Here is a 24,047-nt window from a genome sequence, read left to right as displayed (position 1 = left end):
CCACCTTTCTACTATGTCCAACTTTATTCCAATCAACATCCATTTCCTCATTGTCAGAAAGCCCTCCACTACTACTTGCCATTCTGACCCAGTCACAATCCAGATTATGCCAATCCATCGGCAATCTCTTTGCTCCTCGGCTCTGGGGTGTTATTCCAAACAGCAACCCTCTAACCGAACAACTCCTGCCCGAGCCAGCTGTCAAAGCGGCGGCACGTCGAGCTCCCTCTGTCAGGGACGTAAGTGAGACAAAGGAGAAACTTGGCTGATCATCCCACAAAAACACATAAAAGGGGTAGAATACACAAAAAACCTAACTGAAACTAACTTAAAAAAAAAATTCCAATTCCCCCCATGATCCACAGTTATGGTATGAGCCAGTTTGCAGTTCTCCATACAGACTTGCTCCGCCCCTTTTCCACAAACATGAGTGTTTGCTGACATTTGTTGAGCAGTTAGAAACGTTAGAAAATGTTATTCCCTTCATGCTCATTCCTCATCAAGCTGCTGAAGTGCTGACTACCAGGTCTTAACCTTAAATTGTGTTTCACATTTTTACGACCCACTTTAACCACTGAGTATACAGGTCAAAGTAGGCCACGAACATATGCATAAATTATAACATATCAAATTTATGCTGTAAATAACACACATTTTTAACATATAATATATTATTTACCTGTTTCATGTTTTTGTGTGTGATAAGCAATCTTGGTCAAGTTACTTGAAAAAAGTAATCAGTAACTAATTACTGATTACTTCCCTGAAAAAGTAATTCTGTTGCTTCACTGATTACTTATTTTCAAAAGTACTTAGTTACTTAATTACTTTTGAAAAACACGATTTACAACCTGAATAGGTGATAAAGTGATAGATCTTTCAGTCCAATTCTACTTTTTCTGCATAATTCATCATACAAAATGTAATCAAATGGAAAAGTCTCTTTTTAAAACTTGTTTCTTTAGTTTTAATCTTTTAACTTTATGCATCAAGCAAACATTAAATTATCTGCAACATTCTCTGACTGGAAGAAATTAGTTTAACATTTAAACCTATTTTCTGCACATTCCAGCACATAAAATAAAATATATTTTTGTGTTTACACTCACTCTTTCAAATAGATGCAAGTAAAACACAGCAGAAAATAAATAAAATCAAAAACTCGTCGGTCCTGTTGCTCTATTTTCACCTGTAAAGCAGGAGTGGGGCAGGCGGAGGTTTACCCTGGTGCAGGTGTGCCGCAGCGGTCAGTGGAAGAATCCGCGAGTTTCTCTGTGAATTTCACATTACAGTCGTAGCGCACTCGCTGCTTGCTTGGAAGTTTAGGGGTTTTTTCACTGTAAAAAGAAGTTTTCTTCCCACACAGTGAACAACGGACACTAATGTTTTTGTCACTTTTTACGGAATCAAACTCAAAATAAGGTCAGTACTTCCACGCTTTAAACGCTACACGCTCATACTCTCTCCGCACTCGACATATTATCCATTGTTGATCTGCACACAGCTGTTGTCACCAACGTCGCAGTCGCTTACATCATTGTCATGAGACACTCGCAAAAAAATCACGGTTTTAGTAACGCAGTAACGCAGCGTTCCTACGGGAAAGTAACGGTAATCTAATTACCTTTTTTTGCAATAGTAATCCCTTACTTTACTCGTTACTTGGAAAAAGTAATCGGATTACAGTAATGCGTTACTGCCCATCTTTGATGATAAGTGATTACACCAATAGGATTTTCATTATCTGTTATTGTTTCCTTTATTTGGGTTCAGATCAGTGTGAAGTTTGAAGACAAACTGTTTATTTTCTTGTTTGTTTGGTTTTTGAGTCATAAAGAAATAATTTCCCAACAAAAAAGCTGTATAACAATGACTGCAGGAAGTGTTTCAGTGGGAGAAAAGTTTTGTCACTCATTCAGGTGACTCGTTCAGTCTCAGCTGACTGCAGGCTTCCAGCCTCTAAACTGTACCTTTGCACAGCGACTGACACCAGCAGCACTGACCAACAACGAGCTGTGAGGTCAGTTTCATGATCATTAATATGCAAACTGTCTTCACCATTGATCAGTGGTGATGACAGTGATTGAGAATGCATCAAGACATGTACAATAATGTCATCATTATTATTATTATTATTATTATTATTATTATTACAACTACTAAGCAAAGAAAGCAAGCAGACAAATGTATTTATATGTGAGTGTTGTCACTGATTGGAGTCGTGCAAAAACCAGTATTAGTGAATTATAACATTATTTCAAACAGACCCAAAAAGAATTTAATGTCAAACTTTAAAATAGATGGCTGGGAATTCTATGTATGGTAGTCATGGTAACGTTTTGTGTTGTGGGTAAAACAGTCACTGAACCCGGAGGAACCATGAAGGCAGACCTGCCTGCTCAGATCTGTGGGTCCGTCTGCTGTGTCGTCCCTTTGTGAATGAAATCATCGCAGATCAAATATGAAGTTTTCTGTGAGAGCGATGTGACAACAGCGGAACGAAAGTTAGCCGCCCTCCACCGCCGGAACTTCCCTATGTGACACCAGGTGGAAGTAAGCAGGAAAAAGCGGAAGTAGCCTTAACTTTCCACGGGTGTTGGGGTCAAACGCCAGTAAAGTTTGAAGGTAACAGAGTGTATAGTTGTGTGTGAGCTGTGGCAGTAACAATGGCTTCAGTTCAGTATCTGAGAGAGTTTATCAACGAGCGACTAACTGCTGCTGCTGAACAAATATTCTTGGAGTTTGAAAAAACGATCGTCCAGTACGAGGAAGAGATCGACCGTCAGCGCAGACTGCTGGATATCACCTGGAAACCCCAAATCAAGCTTCGGAGGATAGGTGAGTGTCACTCTGGTGGGCTGGATTCAGTCACACAAACCGATCTTCTACCGTGGACCACAAACAGCGCACTTTGACCTTCGGACCGGTGAGCGTCCTCTTCCTGCCCCTGGAAAGTTTAACTACGCATTTAATCCCGGAGAAATCCGCATATGAGAGAAAAAACAAAGAAGCTCAGTTTTAACCGCGTGTCTGGTTTTCTGCTGAGGTCTGTCAGCTCAACTCTTTGTTGTGTAAAGTTGTAGAAAAGCTTCTGGTAGCTCTTTGTCCAGACTGTGTCGTCATTATGAATCAGGAGAGTTTCATTCATATCCCAGCTACCACAGGGCGAGAGGTACACCCTGGACAGGCCGTCACACAGAGAGACACACAACCATTCACACTCACATACACACTTAGGAGCAATTTAGAATCACCAGTTAACCTGACCCCACTAAGTGCACGTGTTTGGACTGGGAGGGATCCAGAGAACCCACTCAAACACATGGAGAACATGCTAACTCCACACAGGGCCGTGAGCAGGTGGTGGATTCAAACTTTTTGAAGCGTTTTGATGTGAGGCAACAGTGCTGCCCACCACAGCACCGTGCTGCCCACCACAGCACCGTGCTGCCCTGGATCACAGTCAGTGTGTTTCTGCTGTGGATCGTTGGATGCACTCAAAGTGTCGAATCACAGTTTGTGTCTGTGATGGAAATGCTGACCAATCAGAAGGAGTTTCTTTGTTCTGTGTTGTACGTTAGTGGCTGTGTTTTGGGGTTTGTTTTAAAGACATTGGTGCTTAAGTTTTAATCGTATCACTCATTTAGCTGAGACAGCAACAACGCCTCCTTCCAGCTCCGTCCACACAGGAGAACAGATGACGTTTTCTCTCTCTTTTCCAAAACACTTTCTAGTATGACGGAATATTTGCTCTAGGAGAAATTTTCCCTCTTTCCACCAAATCTCCTTCTCCTCTCTCCTCTGTACAGATACACAATATGTACTATACACAAACCCTTCCTTGAACTCTCTCTCCCCCTGCAGACACTCAGTACCACTTCATCCAACTTACTCCAGAATTCCTCTCTTTCTTCTACATAACCTACCCGTGTTATCAATGTGTACATTGTGCAGTATAGACACTATTACCAGCCTGTAAGCGACTCAGAGGCCTTTTTTTCAGTACGTGTGTGTATTCTCTGTTTTGGCTTTTCTCCATGTAGTAACTTTGAAAGCTTGTGTGTGTGTGCGTGTATCGGAGTATTTGCTCAGATGTATGTTTGCCTTTTTATAATATTCCTTATTTATTTATTGTGTCCTTTTCTACTTCCAGACCTTCCACTGCGACTCCTCTGCAGAGAGGAGGAGCAGCTCTGGAACCAGGAGAGGAGCTCCAGTGTCGACCAGGAGGAACCAGAACCTCCACAGATTAAAGAGCAACAGGAGGAACTGTGCAGCAGTCAGGAGGGAGAGCAGCTGGAACTGGAGGAGGAGACTGATACCTTCATGGTGACTGCTACTTACAAGGAAAGCGACCTCAGTAACACCACTCACTCTGACTCCAGTGTGTTTGTTGGGACTGAATCCAGAGAAGCATTCAAAGTTTTAAATAATTCTACCCAGATCAAGAAAGACATCAACCATCAGCCCAGAGAGCTGGATGTCACCTCCAGTGCTGAGAAAGATCTGCATAGAACAGGTGAGTCTCACTCTGAGGGTCTGGTCCTAATCAGAGCTCTGTTACACAATTTATGATGCAGCTGCAGTTATTTTTCAGGAAGAAATACCATGAAGTATTGTTATAATGAAAAAGTTTCAGCATTAGACTCAAAGTACGTATAAAATGAGTGGATCCATGTCAGCAGGCAGCTGCAAACCTACGAGTGTTGTTTGGTTAATATTGTGGAAGGGCTTGTTGTCATTCAGTGTACAGCAAGTGTACAAGGCACACAGTTTCATTACAGTTGGCTCGACACAGGATGAAAATATCGAAAAGCTATAGTACATATAGTAAAATGTATATATATGACGTCACTGAGAGTTACAAACTGTCTGAAGACTTTAGACCGTTTTTCAACTCTCAGTGATGCCACAGTGATCATTTGATTTATGGACCTGCAGCAGAGTTTGAGCCCAGACACGGCTAGTGACTTCAGACTTAAAGACCGGATTACCTTTGCACTCAGTAACTTCCTGTTCTTTCAGAATATAAACAGAATAAATCCACCTGGCTGCTGGTTGAGTCGAGCCCCCGAGTTGTGCTCACTGACAAAGCCTCATTTAAACTGGTGGAGACGTGTTAGCTGTTAGTCTGCACTGATAAAATAGACAGCAGTTATTTGACACCTTCAACAATCTCTTGTAGAGTGATTCCAGTCAGACTGCAACTGTTTGCAGAAAGGTTGCCTCCTATCCGGTCTTTAAGTCGGACGTCATTAGCCATTTCCAGGTCCAAACTGCGCTTCAGGCCCCAAAGTCAAACGATCACTGCGGCGTCACTGAGTTACAAACTGTCTAAATCATTTCATCTTTAATAAAATAATCAGTGTGGCTGCTCTATCAGCTGTAACAATTAAGTTTAACATTCAGGCATCCACGAAAACAGAATTTATGAAGTTTAACCGAGTTCGAAGTTAGCAGGGAGTTAGGATTGGGCTTGGAGTCTTCTCCAGTTTGGCCATGCCCAAGAAAACCTCCAAAGGGAGGCACACAGACATCTTGGCTGAAACACATCAACTTCACTTCGAGCTTCTTTTGATGTGGAAGAACAGCAGCTCCTCACCAGATGTTTAAAGCCGAGTCCCGACACCCTACAGAGGAAAGTCCTACTCTTCATTACCCTGGTCTGATGAACATGGCTGAGGGTTGGAACTGCTCCACTATAACCTCCTCCAGGTCTGGGCAATATGAGGAAGATCTAATATCAGGATATGTTTATATACATGATATATATGTTTGGATACTCGTACTCATTCAAATGAACCATTCAGTATTTTTATCTATGTTGAATAAATACCAAAAATCTGAATGAATTGAAATGTTTAATTTTAACCATTTTTTAACCATCAGTTGCTTACAGAGGTTTTTCACCAATATTACACAAACTAAATTCAAGACAGTGACTATGAAACTGATTGACGTTGAACAGTCACAGTTATCACAGCTGGCTAATTTCATGTTTTCTTTGGTGTGTGGGGAGACATTCACATGCTGAGTTTAAAACACCTCTAATTTTTCAGTGGATGATTTTTTTCAGCTGGTGGAATAAATTTGTAGTACTGCTACCTTCAGCAGCAATAGTTTTACGCATGTTTTGCAAATTACCGCATTTTGTTCGACGTCCTCCCCATGAAATCCAAACGACAGCGCGTCTCATCCCTGCGCTCGTCTGAAATTCCCGCTGTTGCCGTATTTTTCCCTATCTGCCAGTATATAAACACGCATGTTCAGCGCAGTGCAGGAGGCATTAATGATGCATTCATAGCATGTTGAAGAAAAAAAAACTCATAGTGAATTACATACATACAGCTTAATATTGCCATAGCAATTTTTACCATCATAAGTGGAAAAACTCACGATACAACGAGTATGTTTGATATTTCGCCCACTCCTACCCTCTTCCTTCCAGATTTCACGAATACAATCCCAAGATACTTGAGCTCTCTTGTTTGGATGCAGACAATTTGGGTCTTTTTAGAAATCTTTGGGTAACCTCACCCAGAAGTGTCAGTCCTGGTCCCTCTGCTGAAGCCAACCCTTGAGGGATGGGGGATGGGGGGGGGGGGGGGGGGGGGGGCATCTGACCACAGCCCAAATAAATCACCGTGCTTTGGGCCCATCACCCACAGGGACAGCACAGCACCTGAGATCTCTAACAGTTACTACATCATATAAAACCATATGTGATACATTAACAAATACCAGTTAAAGCAAACATGGATCTTATTGTCATAAATTTTTACAGATTAAAGGAACAATGTATTTCACTGCTATTCTTTATCTGGTCTCCTATTGTCCCTGCAGACCTCCCACAGCAGCATGTCTGTAAGCAGGAGGGGGTTCTCCCTCAGCAGCAGCTCAGGAACCAGAACAGGAGCTCCAGATTGGACCAGGGAGAACCAGAACCTCCACAGCGCACAGAGGAACAGAACAAACTGTGCAGCAGTCAGGAGGGAGAGCAGCCCGTAGTGACAGAGACGAAAACTTCTACGGTGACTTCTGCTCACAGCAAAAGTGACCACAGTGAATCAGAAGCAAAATGTGACCAGCTCCTCACTCACGGCTCTGCTGCAGCTGAGAGCCGAGATCAGGAAGGAGGGAAGAAGGGAGATTCAGACTCTGGAAATCCAGAGTCAAAACTTCACGTAAACAGAAGTCAGAGCAACAATTCAGAAGAATTCCCGCCATCAGCGAGTCAGTGTAACACTGACACGGGTCGAAAGTCTCTCCAGTGTGACATTTGTGGAAAGTCTTTTAAGAAAAAGTGCCAAATAAAGGAGCATTACAAAATCCACACAGGTGAGAAACCATTCACCTGTAAGACATGTGAGAAAAGTTTTGCTCAGAAGAGCACTTTGCTGCGCCACATGACTGTCCACACAGGAGAGAGGTTGTTTTCCTGCCACATATGTGGCAAAACTTTTAGGCAACGCGGGAATCTGATGATCCACCTCAGAATCCACACCGGTGAGAGGCCGTATTCCTGCACAGTGTGTGAAAAGACTTTCAGTCAGAGTAGTCATTTGCTGGGCCACATGCGAAGCCATAGAGGAGAGAAACCGTACCTGTGCGATGATTGTGGGGAAAGTTTTTCCGAATCGTCGTCACTTAAATTACACAAAGTGATCCACACAGGAGAGAGGCCTCATTCTTGCCAATTTTGTGAAAAAACGTTCATTAAACGAAGTAACCAGCTGCGGCACATGAGAACGCACACAGGAGAGAAACCGTATGTTTGTGAGACCTGCGGGGAAAGATTTACTCTGTCACAGTCGCTAAAAAGCCACAACGCGATCCACACAGGAGAGAAGCCGTATCACTGTAAAACTTGTGGGAAAATGTTCCGTCAGAATCATCATTTGTCGTTGCACATGAAAACCCACGAACAGCAGAAGCCGCAGTGCTGAAAGTTTTGTGGAGAAAACAAGTATCTACCAACAAGTATTTTGACAGTGTCACATGTAACACTGTGTTCTTCATCTTATTTTTATTTTCCGTTCTGTGATGAAGCTCTGTTTCTCTAGTGCATTGTTCTCAAATTTTTCATAATGAGAACCACCTCATAAAATATATGGCTCTTAAAGTACCACCCTCATTACTGGCAGAGTGTCGTAGTATAGGCCTGTTTAACACCACATACAGTTTACACTTTCTTATATGAATTTTATTTATTTTAACTGTCATAAGCGGGATGTGACAAGTGATAATAATAACAACTGTACTGCATTAAAACATTCACAGCAGGTGGGGTATCTAATCTTTGACGTATGTACAAACTACAATGCGTTTATCGAGGTTGTTGTGTTTTTAACATGTTTTAATGTTTTGTATCTTGTCCTATTTAATCTGAACAAGACCCTAAAAACAGTCAGTGATCACTGTCGGCCTCTCTCCGTTTTTATTACCACTGTTCATTTTAAAGCTCAGTTTTTAAACCCTTACAATGTAACCACAGCCCAGCCCATGCAGCAGTATGTTAATGACTAACCTGGTATTGTGGATGGATTATCTCAGTTGTTCTCCTGACTGACGTTTGGTCCGTTTACAGCATCCTGCCATGCGATTGCATTTGTCCCTAACCATCAGGAACCCTCACATTAACTTTTATCTAGTTGAAAAACGTTAGCGTTCATCCTCCAGCTTCACAGTTTATATTATGCTAACAGAGCTGTGTCGTTAGCCATCACATAGCACATCATTATATACCAGCTAGCCCAACTTCAGTAACCCCACAAACGTCACTGCTGTTTCGTTTTCTGTCTTCATTTATGTTGGAAGTGATAGCAGAGCTGTACGTTTGAATGTTTCTGAAATCCCTCAGTCAGAACATGCTATATCATTTAATCTTAAAAAAAAATTGGAGACTTCCTGCGTACCACTAGAGCCCATGTATCACCAGTGGTACACATACCACAGTTTGAGAACCACTGCTCTTATGAAAACATAACGCATCTTTTAGAATATATTACATGTTAGATTGATTTTCCTTTTGGAGAAAGCCATGTTTACAGTCTTCTTGCTGTGGTTGGTTGGATGCACTGAAAAGCTGTCTGACTGACCAGCAGGACTGAGTTCATCCATCCATCCACCACACTTGGGTGTTCTCAAGTCAGGCGAGAGGTGTAATCTCTCCAGATTGTTCTGGATCTGACTCGGGGCCGCCTCATGTGGGGTTTTTTTTTCTTTCATTTTTTTTAATCCTAGTTTCTTGTTTTGGGAGATTTCTTTGAAACTCTGGAAGAGGACTTTGTAACTGTTCTAATAGCATTATATCGACCTCTCAGAGCTTCCAGTTATTGTAAGTTCAACACATTTTCAGTAATTTTCTACAGCAGCTTTTGGATCATTTTATTACAACAATTTAAATTTATAATGATGATGTAAATATTAAAGGGGAAGAGCAGTTTTTGCCTGGTGTCATCCATCTGCAGTTTTCGAACAGCAGCTGTAACAGTCACACAAACCTTTTTATCGTTACTTTGGTTTCTGTGTGCGTCTGAGTGTCATTTAAACCAGCAGTTATGAGACGATCTCTCACTGATAGAAATGTCTGTTATTCTTGTTTTTCCATCTCGCAGTTATTGTGGGCTCACATGTTGGAGCGTTGAAAGTGTCACTATGCATTTCATTTCTTTAAAGCAAACTTTTTTTTTTAACCATTTGAGTTTTAAAGGAGACACGAACAAATAGATGTTCAACATTGTTAGAAACATTTTGTTATAAATAAACTTTGAATCATTTTGTGCTTCCACAGCAGCTCTGTCTCTGTCTCTGATCTTTACTGCTTCATTTCTCTGTTGTCTTTGTCATCAGTCCAATGACACAAGAATCAGAGGTTTAACAGTGTGTGTCTCCCTCTAGTGGATGTTGTGGAGTATTCTGTTGTCTTTGCTCCAAAGGTTTTTGTACAGAGTTTTGGTGTTTCCTGTCACTGTGGGCTGCAGAGCACAGTAGTACACAGCAGAGTCAGACAGCTGAAGCTTCTGGATCTTCAGAGGAACTGAATTTTCTTTCTTGTTGATTTTAGCATCAAATCTGTCGTTGTTGAACTCTTCAGATTTATCTGTTGTTTCTGAGAAACATTTCAGCATATACTTTGGGTAACTGTTTACTTCTTGTTTGTACCAGAACAAAGTGGGATTGGCTCTTGTTGTTTCGTATCTACATCCAAGTGTAACTGTGTCTCCTTCAGCAGCAATGACATCTCCTTGTTCCTGGATCACTTTGTCTTCTCCTTTACACTCTGAGGAAGAACAGAACATGCAGAGGAAGAGATGGATCAATAAACATGATTGAAGTTATTGAAAAGTTCCACAGTGTAAATGATTAAATCTCCTCTTTCTGTCCTTGTTGTGAATCGTGTGCAGAGGAAACATGTTGATGTTTGTATCTTACCAAAGAAAAGAGCAGCAAGAATAATCCACAGCCAATGTTCCATCTGTACAACAAGGTTTCAATCAACAGGAGAAACTAGCTGATGTTCAACATTCAGTCTGAGAATTGTTCTCTTCACAGCAGCACTTATTATTGACACAGTGGTTGAACACAGTGCAGAAGGAGAGCACCGCCTACTGGATGATGTCGCCCTCTGTCTCCTCTTTGAGCTGGATGTTCACTTCTCTCACTTCCTCTTCCTCCTGGTTCACAGACTGTTAGCAGCATTTGAATCACTGTGAGGATGGAGCACTTTGCACTGTGTGCAAACACAACGACCCAAATGTTCTCCATCACTGAGCTGCTTAATGCTTCTCATGCTTAAAGTGAGACTCAGGAGTCGGATACATTTCCAGATTAGATAAGCTATGAATGTTAAAACACCAGAAGGATTAACAGAACCTGAGTCCTCATGGTTTTTATTGCTTTGTGGGGAAAATAAAGCAAGTTGGCATGGCTTTAACATTATGAATCCATGTTTCACAAAACTAGGAATTTTTTCATGTATTGTGTTGTAACACAATACATGAAGAAAGAGTAAAAACTACCAATAAAAAGTAAATAAACTAGTTCTTTGTATTTATGTGTGTGGAGCAGCAGAGTTATAAACCAGCTGGGAGATTTTAATGGACTGAAGGATTGAACCCTGTGGTAAAGCAGCCTGTGTGCATTACGGAATCGTGGTTAAACAACAGCGACGACAACAGCGCGCTGCACATTGATAGCTTTTCACCACCTCTTCGTCTGGACAGAGACCGCGAACGCACCAGGAAGCAACATGGCGGCGTGTGTCTGTATGTAAACAACAGCTGGTGCTCTACAGTCACTGTGAGTGAGAAGCTGTGCACTACAGACATCGAGCTTCTGGCTGCTTCCCTGCGCCTCCACTACCTCCCCAGAGAATTCCCTCAGCTTTTCATCATCTTGGTTTACATCCACCCCAGAGCTGATGCAGCTAAAGCCACAGAGTACATCACCAACACTCTGTACAAACTGGAACAATTATCACCGGACTCTCCCAAGTTCATCCTGGGTGATTTCAACCACTGTTCCCCTGATAAGTTGCTTAAAGGATGCCAACAGTATGTTACATGCAGCACACATTAGGGGACTCTGGATAAATGCTATGGCTCTGTACCAGATGCATTTAAAGCCCTACACCTCCCCCCTCTCGGCTCAGCAGACCACCACACCATCCTGCTGGCCCCTGCTTACACCCCAGTCATCAAGAGGATTAAAAAGGTCACCAACAACATCAAGCAGTGGACAGAGGAAAGTATCCTCACCCTACAAGGATGTTTCGAAGCCACTGACTGGAGCAGCCTTCTTTCTCCCTCTGATGACATTGACGAACAAGTCGACACGGTGACATCATACATCTCCTTCTGTGTTGACAACATTATCCCCTCAAAAACAGTCTCCATCTACCCCAACAACAAACCCTGGATCACCAAGGAGCTCAAGGAAATCCTTAATAAAAAAAGGATTTTTTTCACTGGCTCTGCTCTGGATAAAAAGGAAGAAGGTGAAGAGGGCCACAAAAACTGCTAAACTGGAGTATAAAAACACTGTTAATAAAAATTCACCACAGGGGACCTCCACTGAGCCTGGCAGGGCCTCAAAACCATGGCCTCTGTGAATACTAAGGTCACCACCCCCAGAACCATCCAGGTGGAGGGCAGCAACCCCTCCTCCCTCCCTGACGACCTCAACACTTTCCACACCAGGTTTGTGACGGACAATATCGCCCAGCTTGAGGAGTCCAGATCCTCACTCAAACCTGGCAGCTCTGCACTCACCTTCAGCACTGAGGACGTGGTGAGAGCCCTCAGGAGGACCAGGGAGAGGAGCTCACCCGGCCCTGACAACATCAGCAGTCGAGTTCTGAGGCACAGTGCAGGGCAACTAGGAAGTGTGTTCCAGACTCTTTTTCAACACTCAGTTGACAGTCACACCGTCCCCCAGCTGTGGAAACACTCCACAGTCATCCCCATCCCCAAAAGAAACAACCCAAAGTCTCTGAATGATCTTCGTCCTGTGGCCCTCACCTCCCTGGTGATGAAGGCCATGGAGAAGATCATAAAACAGCACATCGTTAGAGCAACTGACCTCCTGATGGACCCACTCCAGTTTGCTTACCGTGCACGCGGAGGTGTCGATGATGCAAAAATCTTCATCTTGGACTCCATCCACAAACATCTGGAGCTCCCTGACTCCTCCGCCAGACTTCTGTTTGCTGATTTCTCATCAGCGTTCATCACTCTGCAGCCTCATATCCTGGTCACTAAACTTTCCACCCGATTTCACCTGTAATTTCAACTTTCATAAAGTTTGGGTCAACAACTCTCTTTCTGGTCTCCGTTCCACCTCCACTGACTCCCCCCAGGGCTGTGTGCTCTCCCCGCTGCTCTTCATCCTCTACACCAATGACTGCAGATCCACACAGCCCAACTGCCACCTGGTGAAATATGCTGACGACACAGTTCTCCTGTCACTGCTGTCAGGCCCCTCACAACACCACGGGCCGCTCTGCAGGAGTTTGTAGAGCAGTGTGACAGCTCCAAACTTGAACTGAACGTGAGCAAAACCAAAGAGATGGTGGTGACCTTCTCCAGTAGGCAGAGGGATCTGGCTGCTTCAGTCACCACCACCATCCACAAGAAGCCAGTGGAGGTAGTTGAGGAGTACAAATACCCGGGAACCATCTTTGACAACCTCCTGAAATTCTCTGCCAACACAGATTCTCAGGAGGTGCCACCAACAGCTATACCTCCTTAGGAAACTCCTTTGGAGTCAGCACACCCATCATGATGACTTTCTACTGTTACGGCCCTAGCAGGGCCTCCTCCTGAAGGTGCTTGTGTGGGCGTGTCCTTCAAATCTCTCCTGCCTTAGGTGCCACCTTTTTCTTTTGTGCAGCTGACTCTCGTCAGTAATTGAAGGGATTTAAGCCCAGAGAAAGGTGAGCTCTGCCCCAGAGTGCCATTAGTGTGGTTACAGCTTATGAGCTGAGTGTTTTTGGTGGTTTCCAGCCAGTGAGCTGCATGTCTGTGTTTGCAGCTAGTGAGCTGCTCTCTTTTTGACTTACTTTTTACGGTATTGACCAACGCTTGAGTTTTGTTTGTTTTCCTTAAATGGTGATAGCGGCTTGTCCGTCTCTTTTAGTTGAACTACTTTAATAAAACTCTTTAATTTAACCCTTTTGCCCCCTTGACTCCTTTTTCTGACCCGGACACTTTTTGTTGCTTCCCCTCACCGCCTAGACCCCTCAGGGGAACGTAACACTACTATGCCTTCCTGGAAAGCATCATGACCTTCTCCATCACCTGCTGGTTCCACTCCCTCAGCCTTCAGAACAGGAACAGACTGCAGCACACTGCATCAGTGTGCTCTAAAATCATTGGCCTGCCTGTCAGAACTCTGGCACAGGTTTTCAACCAACAGGCCCTCAGACAGGCAGCCTGAATCATCAATGACCCCTCTCACATTCTTCACCCTGCATTTCAATGGCTCCTCTCTGGGCGACGCCTCCGCTGCATTTCCTGCAGGACTGAGAGGAGGAGAGCCACCTTTGTCCCCAAAGCCACTCTGCTTTTTAACTCCAGCCGATAAGAACATTTCCCACACCAGAAACAGAAACTACTCTACACTCTTTTATACTGCCGACACTTTGTTCTTTTAGTCACTTACAGTTATTTATTCACCTTTCAGTCACTTTAATTTTAAAACTGTGTAATTTTAAAACTGTGTATATACTATATATTCTGTGTATTTATTATCTCACTCTTATTGCCTGTTTATGCCCTGTCCTTTTCTTTAACGTCATGCTGCTCTGTTGTATTTTAATTGCCCCTTGGGGATAAATAAAGTCTTTCTGATTCTGATTCTGATACTAAACCAAGGAATGACACAAAACATTAAAACAGATTCAACCAAACTTTTATTTAAAAAAAACCCCAAAAGGTTCATCATTTCACATGAAAGATTAAAAACTCTCAGTCTCCTTAAAAGTGCAGCTGTTGTTGGATCTTTTTCACTGTAGCAGCAAATGTGAATTCAGCTGATTGAAAAACATCCGTTTACTCTCACACACTGAGATCTGTTAGTTGAAAAGTGTAAAAATCCAACCAACACAATGGGATGTTTCTGCCTCGTGCCATACCTGGTTCCATAACATTCTTTCATTTACTGAAGCTCAGCTCTTGTATGTTTTTTGTTTCATTAAATGTGAAGGACTTTAAAGATGTGGTCATCAGAAATTTATCATTTTCATTTTTCAAAGGCTAAAAATCACATCATCAGCTCCTTTAATCAGCAGCTCACTGATAAGGTGTCTAGAAACATGGATGGAAACAATATTACCATCTGTGACCCATTTAATGAACAAATATAATGAACAACTGCATAATTAATTCCAGCAGAGTTTAATTCAAAACTTTAATTTCCAATGCCCAACAAATGGAAGTAGCAAGGTGAGGGAGATCATCCAGGTCCCTTAGAAAACTGATTCAGCAGCTTTGTGTGAGTTCTGGCACTGCAGCAGCAGCGATTCTGCCCAAAGTTAAACAGCTGACATGATAAATTCCAGTTATCTATGGACCTGGAACAACTCCTGTGGACTGTGTGAACAAGAAAGACTCTGGAACCTGTGTGTGTGTGTGTGTGTGTGTGTGTGTGTGTGTGTGTGTGTGTGTGTGTGTGTGTGTGTGTGTGTGTGTGTGTGTAAAGCACTGTTTGAATTTTTAAATTTTCTCCATTCTGATAATATACACTTAAAATAATAATAATAATTAATAGTAGTAGTATTAGTAGTGGTAGTAAGGAGAAGAAGGGGGGAAAAAGAAGCATCTGGGAATCCACCCAGTCAGAGAAGCACAGCAGTCATAGATCCTGCTGCCTCTGAAGTTAACAAAAAAACAAACAAATCCACACATATAAAGACAAAATACAATAAACAGGATGATTGTTTTTTGTTGTTGTTTTGTTTTATTTTGTTTTTTTAACTTTCTCCTTTATAATGAGCAAAAATAACTAATTCTGTACCAGTAGAATTTTAGCCAATTTGATTGTGGTCTCTAACTTTCTGCTTGTTTATTTATGTATTTATGGTTTGGGTGGAAATTTGACCGGATACACTCTGCATGGACCCTGACAGCAACTGAGACAAACAGAATTAGAGTTGAAAACAGAAAACTCAATTTATGGTGGTTATGAAAAAGTGTTTGGGGATAAAGAGAAACAGACACGTTACGAAGCGGAACGAGAAGGCAGCTGTCCTCTTCTGCCGGAACGTCACCGTGTGGCACCAGGCGGAAGTAAACGGGGGAGAGAGTTTCAGCGGGAGGTCGGTTGTTGTTGTGTGAGCTGAGTGTGTGAGCTGTGGCAGTAACAATGCCTTCAGTTCAGTATCTGAGAGAGTTTATCAACGAGCGACTAACTGCTGCTGCTGAACAAATATTCTTGGAGTTTGAAAAAACGATCGTCCAGTACGAGGAAGAGATCGACCGTCAGCGCAGACTGCTGGATATCACCTGGAAACCCCAAATCAAGCTGCACAGGACAGGTGAGTCCGTCACGTTTATTTTGTAGCGATTTTTCGGGCAAAATAAATCCACAGTGTGAGTTACAGAGGTATCAATATAATCAACCAGCGCCAGAAAATGGAAACATAAGACGATCAAAAGAGCAATTTAATTTCAGTTAATGTATATAAGATAAGATAAGATAAGATAATTCTTTATTGTCATTGCACAGTCATACATAGTACAGTAGTACAATGAAATTGGAAAAACTGTCCTACGTCGGTACTACATATAACACAACACGACACGATATGACACATCACAACGCAACACAAACAACACAACACAGTATATTAACTTAGAAATAAAAAAGAAGAATAAGTGTATTTGTATTGCACACTGTTATTATTGCACATTAATTATTATTGCACCTTGTTATAAATATAAATATTATTATTGTTATTGTTTTAAACATTGTTACCTCCCCCTAAAAAAAGTCCAGGCAGGTAGCCAATCAGGTCAGCTATTTGCATTGATTAGGGCTATTGCCCTGTTGTAAAAGCTGTCCTTGAGTCTGTTTGTTCGGGACCTCAGCAGCCTGAACCTCCTGCCAGACGGCAGCAGCTTAAACACCCGGTGTCCTGGGTGTGTACAGTCTCGTAGGATGCTGCGTGCCCTCTTGAGACAGCGAGTGCTGTACAGGTCCTTCAGGGAGGGAAGAGGATGTCCAATGATTTTTTGGGCCATATTGATGACCCTCTGGAGTGCCTTTCTGTGTGCTGTGGTGCAGCTGGAAAACCATACACCGATGCAATATGTCAGCACACTTTCAATGGAGCAGCGGTAGAAGACGGTCAGCAGCTCCTTCTTCAGGTCCATTTTTCTGAGGATTCTCAGAAAGTGGAGACGCTGTTGGGCCTTCTTTTTTTTTTTTTTTAAACATATGTTTATTTGTTTTTTTTTGGTTTTCAACAGTATCCAACACAAAAATATAATGAACATATGGCAGGTATTAAAATAATAATAATAATAATAATAATAATACTAGTAGTAATAATAGTAATAATTGAAATGTTAATCATAAAAAATTCAAAATAAGTGAATAATTAAATAATTTAAAATAGCAAACAATGCAAATAAATACAATTTTAAAAAAAAACAAACAAAAAAAACAACAACAAAAAAAAACAAAACAAAGAAAAAAAAAAATCATAACGTAGGTTGCACAGTATATTCCCAACAGCAATTCAGACATTATTCATCATTATCTAGTTATCTTATTCACCCACCGCCCCCCCCAAATCCCCACTCCTCAGTAGATCTAGAAATATCTTCCAAATGTTGTAAAATTCAGAAGCCTTCTTTCTAACAATATAGGTCAGTTTCTCAAGAGCTAAACTCGATGTTAAGTTGTTTAACCAGTGGTTAAAAGAGGGGCAACCAACATTCTTCCAACATAATGCAATAAAGCGTTTGGCCTGTAGCAAACAAAGATCGACCATTTTTCTTTCCTCACACGACAGAGTACAGTCATCTGGGTACAAGCCTAAAATGCATAACTTAGGGCAAAGCGGTACAGGGGAAGTTGTGATCTGAGAGATATATTGTAACACTGAGCTCCAAAATTTTTGAATCTCTTCACATTTCCACAGGCAGTGGTATAGTGTACCCTGATGACTATTACACTTATAGCATAGATCAATTATATTAGGATCAAATTTATTCAATTGCACAGGGGATATGTATGTTCGCATTATCCAGTTAAATTGTATCATTCTCAAACGAGTGTTAATGGTTTGAGTTAGAGCTGCCACGATTAGTCGACTAGTCACGATTACGTCGACTATCAAAATCGTCGACGACTGATTTAATAGTCGACGCGTCGTTTGAAGCTTTGTAAGATCACAAAAGACGCAGGAATAAGTAGTAGGATTTAAAAGTGTAATAACGGACTGAAACAGAAGATGGCAGCACTGCATGTACAAGGATGCCAGCTGCCGTTAAACCCCGAAGAAGAAGAAGCTGTGTCCCAGAATTCATAGTGCGGCCCAGCGCAGTTGTCAACAATGGCGGCAGCTAGTTAGTTTTAATATTACTCTTATTATTCTTTCTGGGTCACAAAATAAACGTTTAACATATTTTCAAGCTGTAAGTTTTACGTCCAATCGATGCATGATCTGATTAGTCGACTAATCGCAAAAATAATCGGTGACTAGTCGACTATCAAAATAATCGTTTGTGGCAGCCCTAGTTTGAGTGTGTGCTTTTAAACATATTTTACTCCATTCAGTAGATGAAATATCTTCTTGTAAGTCACTAATCCACTCCCGTCTTCTACTATCAGAGTTGTCCTTATGGTTTTCAACTAACATGCTATAAAACTGGGACACCAGTCTTTTACCAAAATAGTTTTTTGTAACATGAGTTTCTAGGATGGAGAGTGGGGGTTGATGCACAGAGTTGTTTAAGTGTGCCAGAATAAAACTTCTAAGTTGTAAATACTTAAAGAAGTGTTTCTGTGGAATATTAAACTTTGCCCTTAATTCACTGAATGACATTAGAGAGTATTCCTCATATAAGTCCTGTAATTTCGCAACGCCCTTGTTAAGCCATTCTTTAAAGCCCAAGTCATTTTTAGCCGGAGCAAAGAGTTCATTTCCCCAAATTGGGGAGAAACAGGACAACCTTGGAGAGTCATTCAACATTTTTTGTACTTCATGCCAAACAACAACAGTGTTTTTTACAAAGGGATTAGTAGTAGTTTTCTTTAAAGTTTTAAAGGGTGCTGAGTATAGATAGCTATGTAATGACAAACCCTTTGAGGACATTTTTTCAATTTCTAACCAGGGAAGGAAAATATCGTTTGAAAACCAAAACATAGTGGTCCTCAGCTGAGCAGCCCAATAATACCATTCTAAATTTGGAAATTGTAGCCCTCCTCTATCATATGGTAAATACAAGAGGGAGAGTCTGAGTCTTGGCTTCCTATTGTTCCAGATGAAATTAGAGAGGAGCTTTCTGGTCTTGGAAAAAAAAGAAGGAGGAGGGGCCAGCGGAATTGACTGAAAGATATATAGAAATTTAGGTAATATAGTCATTTTTACTATGTTTATTCTTCCCAGTAAAGAAAGAGGCAATGATATTAATCTAGTGATCTCGTTGGGCCTTCTTTAAGACTGCAGAGGTGTTAGAGCTCCATTGGAGGTCTGTGTCTATGTGCACACCCAGAAACTTGAAACTGGAGACCCTTTCCACGCACTCCCCGTTGATGCTGACAAGCTGCAGCTCGGACTTCCTCCTTCTGAAGTCAACTACCAGTTCTTTTGTCTTGGTGGTATTGAGGTCCAGGTTGTTATCTACACACCAATCTGACAGCCTCTGAACTTGAGCTCTGTACGCCGTCTCATCTCCCCCTGAGATGAGCCCCACCACGGTGGTATCATCTGCAAACTTGATGACTGCGTTGTCTGGGTGGGTACTAACACAGTCATGTGTGTACAGAGTGTACAGTAGGGGACTCAGTACACAGCCTTGTGGAGAGCCGGTGTTGAGGCTGAGGGCTGAGGAAAGATGAGGCCCCACTCTAACTCTCTGTACACGGTCTGACAGGAAGTCTCTGATCCAGCGGCAGGTGGTAGAAGGAAGTCCGATTTCCAGCAGTTTAACTATTAGTCTGTCCGGGAGTATCGTATTGAAAGCAGAGCTAAAGTCAACAAAGAGCAGCCTGGCGTAACGGCCCTGCACTTCCAGGTGAGATATGGTGGTGTGGAGCGTTATAGCAATGGCATCTTCAGTTGATCTGTTAGCTCTGTATGCGAACTGGAGTGGGTCGAGTGTGGGTGGCAGGCAGGACATGATGTGACGTCGGACCAGTTTCTCAAAGCACTTCATTATAACAGGTGTTAGAGCAACTGGTCGGTAGTCGTTGAGGCTGCTAATGTTAGTACGCTTTGGCAGTGGGACAATTGTGGCTGACTTTAGGCACGGCGGGATGCAGGACTGGGACAGTGAAGTGTTGAAGATCTTAGTGAAGACCCCAGCCAGCTGGTCTGCACACTCTTTTAGGACCTTTGCGGTTACCCCATCTGGTCCGGCGGCCTTCCTGGGGTTCATATAGCGCTAAATAACAGCAATCACATCGAGACACCTTATACTGTAAGGTAAAAACTCTACAGTAGTACAGAAAAAACTTCAGCAATCAGATGACTCCCTAAGACCAAGCACTTTGGCGCCAGTGGGAAGGAAAAACTCCCTTTTAACAGGAAGCGTATTCTAGCTCTCTCTTTCTAGTTCCTGTCAGTTCTTTTACTGCAGCATTTTGGATTAACTGAAGGCTTTTCAGGGAAATTTTAGGACTTCCTGATGAATTACAGTAGTCCAGCCTGAATTTAGAAGCAGAAAATTAGTGGTGGAAATGTATGCTATTATTTCTGATGATACTGCCTAAGTGAAGTATGTATAATGTAAACAATATTAGTCCTAGCACTGAACCCTGTGGAACTCCATACTTAACCTTAGTGTGTGAAGAGGACTCTCCATTTACATGAACAAAGGGGGCCATGGGGTGTAATCCACCGTATTCATTTCTAGGCTTTCATAACATTTTTCAGATTAAAAGTGAAATAATATAAAATATTGTATCAATTAAATAGGATTAATATTTTAAAAATATCCAAATAAAAGCTTTTTTTTCAAGTCTGTAAAACTGTACATCTGTACATCTTAGCCACTGGCCTGAGGGTCGATAGGTTGACACCGATTTATTATTATTATTATTAATTCATGTTTGTGCTTTTTTCAGCAGCACAAAAACTTTCCTCCTTTTAATGTCAGAAACATTTCCAAAAAAACAGAGTAAAGGTACATTTTTATGCCTTAGTTTAGATTTCATATATATCTTACTTTTACCTGATTTTGACCATTGACTGTACTTAAATTTTTTTAGATATTCTTTTGTGTTTAAGAAATTATTTTCTTTAAAAGTTACATTTTGATTAGAACAACACAAAACATAAAGATTACATGAACAGGTGAGGATTAAACTGTTTTACATAAGGGCAATGACTCAAGAGTGGAGGCAGAAAGCTGTTCCAAAGTTTTGCAGTTCAGCATTTGGAAGGTTTACGCCGGTGCACTACTTGGTGAAGAGACGGCGGGTGGAGTACACTGAAGATGTGAGCTAACAGAGGAAAGGGCTGTGCTGTGCTCCGTTTATCCATTCAAACAGCAGGCTGTAAAATCCTTTAAGGCTTTCAAGTCAGACTGGGATTCTCCTTCAGGGCTTTCTGGTCGTCATCCAAAAGCAGCAAAGCAGCCCCACAGCATCACACTGTTTGACTCTTGTTATGATGTTCTTTTTTGAAATGTTGTGCTAGTTTCATCACTGAAAACAGGACTCAAACCTTCCAGAAAGTTCAACCTTTGTCTCGTCTCGTCTCCCAGATTCTGTCTTATTGTTGAATATTGATTTCAGTTCTTTAGGTGTTGTTCTAGGTTTTTCTGTGATGTCCTGGATGAGTTGTTGCTGTGCTCTTGAAGAGATTTTGGTAGGCTGGCTACTCTGAGGAACCTTCACGTTGGCTCCCGCTGTGGTTCGCTGGAGTCACTTTGTCAGACGGCTTCGTTTTTTCTTTTCTTTTTTTCTTTCATTCAGCACTTCTGGCAGGCCTGGGTGTGGACAGTGGGGGAAAAAACCTGGTTAATCACAGTGCATTTATGATATAACAAGCAATTAATTTTTCACAGCACTGCACTGGTGGTTTGTAATGAACCAGGAAAATAATTTACATTTGAGTACGCTGGTCAGTTAGTTTCATCGTTGGGAGGGGGTGAGGGGGGGCATCTTGGTTTTGTTAGTCCAAAATTCTAAATAAGCATAGACATCAATGAATTTGGAGCCATTTCTACAAAGTGAAAGAAACCTTGCTTCTCAGGACTCGCGCACATTCTGTTACCTGTTCTGGCCATCCACACAGCTCACGTGTATTCCCGGCACTCCCAGAACAGCTGGGATGGAAAACTTAACTTGCTACAATGAACGGTGATTGAAACGCTGACTAAGTAATAGTAATACGGTGAGCTGGATTTGACAAATACTAGTTAAAGCCAAACTTTGATGTCCTATTGTCATAACCGTGTTTCTTTTCTTTTTGTCTCTTTCTGTCCTTCCAGACGTTGCGCAGCAGCATGTCTGTAAGGAGGAGGTTCTCCCTAAGCAGCAGCTCTGTAACCAGGAGAGGAGCTCCAGACTGGACCAGGAGGAACCAGAACCTCCTCAGAGTACAGAGGAACAGGAGGAACCCTGCAGGAGTCAGGAGGGAGAGCAGGTTGTAGTGAAGGAAGAGAATGATACCATTTTTAAGGTGACTGTTACTTGGGGGGAAAGCGACCAGAGTGAAGCAGAACCAGACAGTCACCAGCTCCCCCCTCACAGCTCTGCTGTAGCTAAGAGCCAAGATCAGGAAGGAAGCGGGAATGTTGCTTCAGGATTGACTGGAAATGGAAGCGGAAGTCAGAGTAATGATGCAGAAAACTCTCCCATGCCAGCTGAAAGGTGTAACACTGGTACAAGTAAACAGCCTTTGAAAGGTGATGGTTTTCCCTTAAGAAAACTTAAAAAGGCCTTCAAGAAAAAGTCTCAAATGAGGACACGTCACAGAATGCAAACAGGAGAGAAACCGCATACTTGCCAAACATGTGAGAAAACCTTTAGTGAAAATAGCATTTTGTTGCGTCACACAAAAACTCACACGGGAGAGAAGATTCATTCTTGCAAAACGTGTGAGAAAACCTTTAGTCAAAGCAGTGATTTAATGATCCACATGAGAATCCACACTGGTGAGAGGCCATACTCTTGTAAAGCATGCGGGAAGTCTTTCAATCAAAGTGGTCATTTGACGGCCCACCAGCGAATCCACACCGGCGAGAGGCCGTATTCTTGCACAACGTGTGGAAAAACTTTTAGTCAAGGTAGTAATTTGTTGAGCCACATGCGATGCCACACAGGAGAGAAGCCTCATGTTTGTAAGACCTGCGGGGAAAGATTTACAACATCAGCCTCGCTTAAAATCCACACCACAAGCCACACAGGAGAGAGGCCTCATCCTTGCCAAGCATGTGGGAAAACCTTCACTACACGCTGTAACCTGCTGCGCCACATGAGAACGCACACAGGAGAGAAGCCGTATGTTTGTGAGACCTGCGGGGAAAGATTTACTCTGTCAACATCACTTAAAAGCCACAAAACTATCCACACGGGAGAGAAACCGTATCACTGTAAAGCCTGTGGGAAAATGTTCCGCCAGAGTCATCATTTGTCATTGCACATGAAGACCCACAAACAGTAGAAGTCGTAGTGCTGAAAGTTTTGTGGGGAAAACCGTATTTCAGACATCTTTACACTACTCCAACAACTATTCTGACTTGCAGCATTTGTTCTAATAATATCTGTTAATTTTGTTATTTATTTTTTTGTAAGAAGAACTAAGGGAGACCAGCGCCACTCTTCAGAGGAAGCTCATTTATGCTGCTGTATCTGTGATCATGTTCTTTTGACCTTTTGAATTTTAGGGAGTTTCTTGTTTTGGGAGATTTCTTTGAGATTCTGGAAGAAGAGTTTTGTAACTTTTCTAATAACACTATAATTGACCTTTGAGTTCTGCATGTTTTCAGTGATTTTCTACAACAGCTTCTGTGTTATATTATTACAACTGTGTAAATTTATAACAATACATGTAAATATTAAAAAAGTGGAGAAGCAGTTTGTCAGCTGCTGGTTTTCATCTGCAGCCTTTGAGATTTTCTCCTGTGACGGAGTCGCACAAACTTTACCTCCATCACTTTGGATTCTGAGTGTTGTCGAAAACCAGAGAATACGAGACGATATCTGACTCTGATTGAAATGACTATTCTTTTTTACTGTGTCTCAGTTATTTTGGAGTTATGAGCTCTGATTTTGGAGTGGTGATATCTGACAGCTGTAGAAGTTTTGTTTCTTTTTCTTCAGAAGACAAACTGTAAATGTTCGACATTGTTAGAAAGTGTTCTTTATAA

General features: G+C 41.9%; 1 protein-coding gene and 1 long non-coding RNA gene across 2 annotated transcripts; both read left to right on the top strand.

The window, feature by feature from the left end:
• The first annotated feature begins 2,359 nt into the window (after positions 1-2,359).
• On the top strand, positions 2,360-23,867 carry LOC109195406 (uncharacterized). Its single transcript, XM_019347413.2, has 10 exons — positions 2,360-2,838; positions 4,154-4,519; positions 6,844-7,945; positions 11,169-11,506; positions 11,654-11,998; positions 12,080-12,753; positions 12,860-13,010; positions 13,115-13,224; positions 15,850-16,036; positions 22,167-23,867. Exons 1-10 carry the CDS (start codon positions 2,667-2,669, stop codon positions 23,339-23,341), a joined length of 4,620 nt encoding a protein of 1,539 aa, XP_019202958.2. The 5' UTR covers positions 2,360-2,666; the 3' UTR covers positions 23,342-23,867.
• Positions 12,855-14,226, top strand: LOC112842853 (uncharacterized). Its single transcript, XR_003214879.1, has 2 exons — positions 12,855-13,569; positions 13,737-14,226. It is a non-coding gene; the product is annotated as an uncharacterized LOC112842853 (long non-coding RNA).
• Positions 23,868-24,047: the final 180 nt, after the last annotated feature.

This window comes from Oreochromis niloticus, linkage group LG18 (assembly GCF_001858045.2).
Source record: "Oreochromis niloticus isolate F11D_XX linkage group LG18, O_niloticus_UMD_NMBU, whole genome shotgun sequence".
Lineage (NCBI taxonomy): Eukaryota > Metazoa > Chordata > Actinopteri > Cichliformes > Cichlidae > Oreochromis > Oreochromis niloticus.
Note: the sequence above shows the minus strand (reverse complement) of the source record. Positions and strands in the feature narration are given on the sequence as shown.